This window comes from Centruroides sculpturatus, unplaced genomic scaffold, assembly GCF_000671375.1.
Source record: "Centruroides sculpturatus isolate CEXI.00-Female unplaced genomic scaffold, Cexi_2.0 scaffold842, whole genome shotgun sequence".
NCBI lineage: Eukaryota > Metazoa > Arthropoda > Arachnida > Scorpiones > Buthidae > Centruroides > Centruroides sculpturatus.
In genome coordinates, this window is record NW_019385320.1 from 208,528 (window position 1) to 217,382 (window position 8,855).

Here is an 8,855-nt window from a genome sequence, read left to right on the forward strand (position 1 = left end):
TATGCGGGATATCGAACATATTTTTAGACCCTTCTAAAAATTCTCAATATTGTTAAAATAAAATTAATTTAATTAAGATTTGTGATCGAAAAATTAATTTTGTGATCTGAAATAATTCTATTCGACAAGTTTTTATTTGCAATCTTAATTTAATTTTAAAAATTATTAGTAATTTTAATTTATTCGACATCTGAAATTAATTTTGTGATCAGTATGTGTCAAACCACTACTACCGGTATGTTACAGAGTATTGCAAGACTGACGTCATACCTGTGACATTTAATAATCTACAGGTAAGTATAGTTACAAGACAAAGTAACAAACCCATGGTATATACTAAAAAAACCAAAAAACAATAGCCGAAGAGTGAAAATCGCAGGATAGCACAAGGAAAAGCAATAGCAGACAGCCAAAGAAGTGAGAGCACTAGGAAAAAGCAGCAGGTCTAACTGTTGCTGTTGCAGGGTCACAGATGAGTGTGATAGCTCTTCACAAGTTGAAGAAACTGCTGATAGGTTGTCCTGTTTTAAACAAGCAGTCTGTTGTCACATGGCCAGGAACCACAAGTCTTAGCTGCACCTTTCAGTGTATTAAAGCCTGCCCGTACAGCCACCAGTTTTGTTGCTATTAATATATTACACGTTTTTGTAATAACGCTGCACATACTTCAGCACACTGCCACACAGTAATCGCCAGTCTTTTTATAAAGTGATTTTTTTAAAATATGTCGTGAATTATGTTTTTTCCTTTGAGACAAAATTACTACTTTCGTTACATTCAACTATACACCCTCTCAAAACAGGAAGTTCGAAAGCTTTCTTGACAACTAGAGCACTCTCGTCCGGTTCCACAAGAAACTAGGTGAATAAGATTAAGATCAGAGGAACATGGGTTAGTCAATAACATACACATCATTTTTCAAAAACAGTCCCAAGTTGATTTTCCATTATAAATGGGTTCATCATCTTGTTCAAATTAAAAAACTTTCCTTTAATTTTATTGCAAAAGGTATTAGATGCATATCTAGTACTTGCTAATATCCTACAGCAATAATACGGCCATTGATAACAGCTAGATTCGTCATACGATTCCTTCGAAATACATACCACACCATAACACTTTCAATATTATACATCAGTCTTTAGTAAGTTTTAAAAAATAAAGTTACAACTTGTTGCCATTTATCAGTTTGCGTATTTGACATTTAGCCTGCGTCAAAAGCTTGTCTTTGTGACTATTATTTAAAGGCAGAATTTGTTTTATTTATGTTATTCTGTAGATGATTAGATAGTTCTGTATACTGTTTATTTTGAGACAGAGCTAGGTGAGATGCAATTTGCCTCAGAATCATTTTAGAATTTTGAATTTTCATAAAAATTGCTATTCTGAATGAGAATTTCGTGCAGTTTTTCAGATGACTTTTTCTGTTCCATATTATCAACTAGAGTTGATTTAATTTTCCACAACATTATGAGAACAACTTCTCTCTTCGTATGATGAAACATTGAATTTATTTTGTAGGATATTCCAGAACCATATTTTATAGAAAGTTATATTACTGTTCTATGTGCTATTTTGCATATTAATCGCAATATATATCCTATCCAGTATATCCTATACATCATTATTAAAATTTATTTTTATCTTTATTTTTATTGATTTTCAATAAAATTATTTTTACGTCATAATAAATCAATAACCAATTCTCTTCTATTGTTTTGTAATGTTCTTTACTAAAAAATTCGAAAGGGAAGAAATAACTGTTCTTGTGGCAAAATGACAGGAAATCGGAAGCCGGTTAGATCAATAGAGTCAAGGAATGGCTAATTACATGTTAACTATGAAGCTGTATATTCTACCAATAGCGGCATTAAAACACTTTGTGTCTTCGAAGGAATCAATTCCACAATGTAATTCTAAGTACTTTATTATTATAATTACAAAAGAGTAGCTTTATCATTTAAAAACCAACTATATTTCAAAATTTTATGTTTGGTGGTCGTGTGGTTCGTTTAAACTTATAAACCGAAGTCTTTATGTGATGAATTCTACACAGGACTATCTCTGCCCGACGATAGAATGAAAATTTCTGCATTAGTCACGTCATTAGTCTTGTCGAGATCTAGATACTTGTGTGATCTAGATACTCCGGAAGTGGGTCGAAATTCGTGCACAGGAAATGTTTCTAATTTCGTATGAGAAAAAAATTAATAATAATAATTATTATTTTATATTGTAAATGAAACCATCAAACGCAAAATGAATATTTTATGTCTATATAAAGACATATCTGTAGAAATTTCTGAGAAAAAACGAATTTCTCAGAATGAAACAATAGATGAATTTGAGTGCTTAGATCGAACATCTTCGATACGAATCAAATTGTCAGTCGGTGTTGACTCACCCCGCGATTTGGGCTCTGATCTCGTTACAATTCGTAACGAGGAGGGGAGATCAATTAGAGATCGGAGGCAGATCGGCATCGATTTATTGGAATGTTCGATCTGAGACCCAGAAAAAACTTATAAAAACCGCGCAAAAAAAAGGATGTGACGTTCTTGGTTCTTAGTTCGGTGCGCTCCGCTCCTGGATTTTTCCTGCGGTTTAACAACGGAAATTTGGTCGTCGTTCCGGAAAAAGTTTTCACCACCCCGTCCCGGCAAGTTTCGCCAAGTGTAACCTGCTACGAGAATCATCCCTTCAAGTAGTGCTGTGCGCCTCGGATCCTACGTTTTCCTCATCATCTTCGCCAGAAAATCGTCGAAACGATTAAACTTTATTTACGAACTGATTTACTCTTCGGATAAGCCTTATGCCGAAGTAAAACAGTAGTTGTAAGCGAAATTTTTATATTTAATAAACTGTTTGCGATGGAGGACCTGTCTCAATAAGTTTTTCCACTCCCACGCGACATTGCTGACCGCTCGATTGTTGTGACAATTTCTCCACAATCGGCAAACCTCACACTTGCATAAAATTATGTTTAATGGTCGTCCGGTTGCTTTAAACTTCGATCAAAACGCTTTTTGGTTTATAAAGCGCTTCGCTTACGCTGAGATTAACCTGCAAATTTCATCTAAATTTACCTAAATTTTGGTAATATTATTCTTTTCAATGTTGAAATAAGTTAGGTGCTTTTTTCCAAACTACACCTATTTAAAGAAATAGATATAGTTCGGATTTTAAGACAGTCAATAGAAATAACATTAGTAATATAATAATAAACAAAATAAAAACTATAGACTACGTTACTCTAACCATATAAATAATGATCATTAACATGGTAACAATTGAAAGTAACTCTTACCTATGATTAAAAAGGGTATAGTTCCAGCAGGAACCACAAACGGTGTATTAAAATACATAATTAATCCAAATGACGAAGCCAAAGACATTCCTCCCGATGTTAACGCAATTATTCCTGTCCAAGGTTTGCTTTCGATCCAACTGTTATACAAACAGGTCAGCATTGAAAAGATTGCTATTGCTAATATTGCAATCGGTATTCGAGGAAATATTCGACTGACGACAGCTGATAACTCTTTTTCAATTGTAATCGATGTGTATCGATCGACGATTATGTACTGAAAATTACTCGATTCAATAAGATCCAAAAACAGATTTTGCCATTCTTCCACTTTGCTTTTTTCAAGTTTCGAATAGTCGTTAAAGTAATAAACGAGCCGCAATACTTTTGCACTTTTAACGTAATCGTCTGCATTTTTTTCGACTCCTCCTAAAAATAGACTCGTTAATTGGTAATCGTATTTATTTTTCTTGCTTAAAGGATATTTTATGGAGTAAGTGTTGTTTTCCATCATTTCGATTTCGTTTTGCATTAATAAAATAAAATTCTCGAAACATCTCTTGTTATTTCTTGCGCATAAATCTTTATATGTGAAATTCTCTGCAGTTTTTATATTTTGAACAGTTTTATCCAATTGAATAATTTCTTGAAATACGTCTCTTCGAAGCACAGATCCTTCATCTTTTGCCTTAACTAGGACTACTGCTACGTTAGGTTCTCTGTTCATCCTTCCCATGTGTGCATCGGAAGATAGATTCATTGGAAATAATCTTTCTATGGAGGCTTCATCAATAACGTGTCTGGTATTTTTGGGTGCGACTAAATATTTTACATTCGTTTCTTCGTGCCACTTGTGAAGACCCGTAGCTAATACCATGGATACAATCACCGGGATGATGATAAAGTAAGAAGGATTTTTACCAATACATAATCCTAATTGTCTAAACTTCTTCGATAAGAAAATATTGAAATATTTCACTTTCATAACGGATCTGAAAAATATTAATTATTTAATCAATTGCTATTATTTTTATACATTAATTAATTAATAACTAAATTTTAATATAAAATTCTAAATATATTTCAATAAGTCAAAAAGACATCTGACGAATTCCAATAATAATTTAAAGTAAAAACTGTAAATATTAAGTTAATATCTGGAAGATAATAATAATGTTAATAATTTCACTCAATTACTATTGTGCATTAATTAATCTTGGATAATACATGTCATCTATAAAACTGGATATAAGTTAAATAATAATATTTTTTATCATTAAAAGCAATTAGCAATTAAATTCATTTATAACGAATTTAGTTGAATATGATAAACTGTTGGTTGTTGTGTACAGTAAAACTTCAATTACCGGAATACAGGTTATGTGGATTGCCCTCTGACTTTCTGTAAATAGAAGTAAGTATGTATATACACTTGAACAATAGCCTATCTGTTTGTTTTCTAAATGTAAAATATAAAATATATTTATTTACAGGTACATTTTCACATTTAATATTGTATTTGCATATAATTATGCACATTCGTACATAAAGCGATGTTTGGATAGGGAAAAAAAATCTATTTTCTGCAAATTTGCAATAACACTAATTTTCAGCCTGGTCATATAAAAAGTACTGTGTGGTTGTAATTACAGTATTTAAATTCAATGCCGTCCAGANTTTGGATAGGGGGAAAAAATCTATTTTCTGCAAATTTGTAGTAACACTAATTTTCAGTGTGGTCATGTAAAAAGTACTGGGTGGTCGTAATTACAGTATTTAAATTCAATGCCGCCCAGATAGATATTTAACACTCAAAATGCCATCAAATTTCATAACGTGGCATTTCTAGATACGCAGAAGACATTTTCTGAAGAAAAAATATATTATTAGTAATAAAACTCACTACTATGGCACTTTTGGCGCTGCTAGCAATAAGCGTTGTGTTTATAGAAGATAATCACGCTATATAGAGATTTTTAGATAATGCAATGGAAATGCTCGATATAGTATTTATTCAGAACATGTAATCAAGTAATCATGTATATGTTTAAACAGTATTCAACAACTGATTCTCTGATATTCTCTTATGCTATGCGATACTATCTTCAAATTTGGCAAATTTTCAACATGTTCTCGACAAACCGCTTTTTTAAATGTCTGAGAAATCAGACTGCTATTTTGTTGCTAGCGATTACGATTCATCTTGATTCGAATTTATTTATTTAAATAAGATTTAAATGTATGCGTAAGTTATAAATATAAAAGAAAATACAAAACGTTTTCGTAAAACCTAATAAAAAATTATTAGAAAATGTGATTAATTAAAAACGTGCACGTTTACAAGGGTCGTTCGAAAAGTACTGCATGGTAATTTAAATCTGAGAAACGAAGAATGTGACATTGCTCCACTTTTCAGAAGTTGTGTCCGAAAGTTTTTGTTAACGTTGTGAAAAATTTAAAGTTTTCCGTCTGGCGGAACCACAATAGCTTCGTTAAAAAAATGGCGAATGTTAGTGACGTACTGTACGTTGCAAGCAGCATGCATTGATAAAATTCGTCGTTGCCGAAGGAGAACTATTAGAAACATTCACAAACGATGGTAAATTAGAAGAACAGCTGTAAGAACGCTTGTGCATCTGTGCCGGGAGTGTTCATCAAATCATACGTGAATATGGATATGTCAAAGTGCCGAAGCAGCTCACAATTGACCAGAAACCAGCAAGAAAACCCGTGGCATAGAAATTCTTGTAACGCTACGAGTTTGATGGTGACGAGTTTTTGATTTTCATGTGTCGATGCAAGCCAACGATAAAGTTCCAGTCAGATGATGTTCTCAGTGTTATCAGAAAGTGTTTGCATGCACGGAATCAGGACTGATATTCGAGCCCGCATACGTGAACTCCATGTCTTTCATTTAATGCTGGTGTATGGCCAAAGAAAAGGGCGGAAACTTGATTGAAAAATAACATGAGATTACTAAGTTTTATCATTGTATGTTTCATACTATCATCAAAATAAATTCTAGTGCATTATTTTTTGAACGAAAATTGTAGTATTAAACACGTTTTAATTACATGTACACGTTTTAATTACGGTTTAATTTAGTATTAAACATATTTTATATTCATACGATAATTTCGTATGAATATAAAACATTTTCATAAACATAAAATAATAAATACGATGAACGATAAAAAAACATTATGTAATATTCTGTTAAGACATCAGGTTTTGCCTTTAATCATGTTTAGCAAAATAATAATTGAGTAAACGTCCATTCTTAATTAAGATCGTCAATAAAATAATATATAGTGTAGTTTTTAAAGATCCGTGAAGGATTAGAAAACCTGTTCGTTATCTCCCGAACATATCTAAATTACAGATATTTTCATAAACATAAAAAACTTTTATATTTTTTATGATCGTGTCTAAATCGATTAGGAGTCTCACTAATTAATATAAAGTAATAATGTGATTAAGAGAATTAAAAATAAAATATAATTGCGTGTTATTTATAAAGAGAAAATTCTAATAAGTCTTTAAAAATTATTTTATTTTCTAGCTTGTGCATATATTGTTATACGTGTGGTTAGAGTGAGTGGAAAGAATGAGTAATTTAAATATTTAGATTATTCTAATTTTATTGGGTTTTTGTTAATTTACAATTCATTTAATTCACTTCGTTTGATTTTATGTTTGATATTAACTCAGACAATAAATTTTTATTTGACAAAATATTAATTAAAATCTGTAAATTTAGAAACAGACAAGTTATTAGCGAGTGTTAAAACTTCCTGTTGATCATGTAATAAATAAAGCGAATAAAAATTTTCTAATTCTTAAATTGGTTATAAGCATTACATAAAGCATTGGGTATAAAGTTTAAAGTATTTTGATTACTTCATCTACGATTTAACAGTAGAAAAATGTAGAAAATTCTTACTTTCGAATTAATGAAACATTCCATAATAATTACTGTTAAAGTTAAAATAATGAAGGAGTAAATACGGTAAGATGGTCGTATGATATAATAAATATATAATTGAATATTCTTACTTATTTTTACTATAAATTTGGTACTGTCGTGCATGAAATAAGAAGAGAAACTAACTTAATTTTATTTGATTTTCTGCTATAATTTGAGAATTACATACCTCTTTAGATTTCCTTTGTTACAGAAGTAAATATGATCGTCTATCAATGTAATTTTAATTAAGAATTTGTTAATCGTAATTAATAAATCCAATTACGATTCGTGAATTTATTTTTGGGAAGTTCTATCACAACAAGATAGTTTCCGACGCAATATCTGTTTTCTTTCGAAACATAAACATTTCTTTACGTGCAACTTTGACGTTTTTGTCACGTGTGTGTCTCCTGACTAACAGGAAATTCAGGAAAACTACTCGTAGTTTCTTTCCTCATAATTAACCTTAAAAAAAGTATCTCTTGAAAATAATGTAATTTTAATAGTTAAATAACGGTGTTAAGTATTTTTCTTTTCTGAATTTAATTATATTACAACACTCGACTTTATTAATGTTGTATGTTGAGATGTTATCGAAATGAGCTCCCAAAATGGAACGTCTAGAATTTAAATTTGTTTAAATAAATGATAATAAATGTTTATCTTAAACAGTAAACGTCATTTATATTATTTTATAACACTTTTCAATCATTTTCGAATCTGTAAATTGTGTTTAGCATCGTTTAATCGTAATTTCAAATTAATTCGGCGTAAGAAACTACATCAAAAATTTCTTTAAAAAAATGTCATTTTTTAGTAAATAAAAATAAAAATTCATTAAAATTATTCATCTCGAAAGCATTTTAATATCTTATCTTAGTTAAATTAGTCATAAATAAACGTGTTTTTAATTATGTTTTATGAATTTTTAATGTATTTTATAGTAAATTGTAAATAGAGAAGAGATTTTTAAATTTATTTTCGAGCCAAAAAGAAAAGTAAATAATATGAAANATCTTTTCTTGTTTGCCCATTTTCTCGTGTTATTCTGTCATTATTTCGTTTAATTTTTTAAATACTGTATTATATAATCGTATTAAAATTTTAATTTTATCTACAAAAGAATTATCAGATATATGACAATTGATTAATTAAATATATTTATTTATTATGGCCTACTTATTTGTTTAATTTCCGTACTGCCGAAGGTTATACCTCCGTTATGAACTTGCAAGTCAAACTGGTCCTCAGGGATGCCACTCGCGACATATGAAAAAACTTGGGTCTGCATGGAAAAAAAAAACAGATTATTCACCCAAAAAAATTCATGATTTAAAATATAATTATAAATATTTTATCGTAGTATATTCATGCTGTTATAATTACAGACACTGTAATACAAATTTAAAAAACCATTTATTATCTAATTTATACAGTAGTTAATGTTATTTCACAGTTACTCTGTTTCTTCTTCTTCCATTAACAATTCTGCACAATCTTTATGCTCTTCTTGTCGCTTCTTATACCTTTGGTGGCAAATTCCTTGTACTGCATCTCTAATTAGTTTAGGTTTCTGTTTAT

General features: G+C 30.1%; 1 protein-coding gene across 3 annotated transcripts in view; it reads right to left on the reverse strand.

Moving 5' to 3' along the window:
* The window catches only part of LOC111637605 (patched domain-containing protein 3-like), a 52,456-nt gene extending 44,874 nt beyond the window's left edge, over positions 1–7,582 (reverse strand). For all 3 annotated transcript variants that reach the window (XM_023383126.1, XM_023383127.1, XM_023383128.1), the window contains exons 1-2: positions 7,462–7,582; positions 3,448–4,299 (exon numbers count right to left, since the gene is read on the reverse strand). In XM_023383126.1, coding sequence (XP_023238894.1) covers positions 3,448–4,292 — 845 coding nt within the window. In that variant the 5' untranslated portion in view covers positions 4,293–4,299; positions 7,462–7,582. The remainder of the gene's footprint in view (positions 1–3,447; positions 4,300–7,461) is intronic.
* Positions 7,583–8,855: the final 1,273 nt, after the last annotated feature.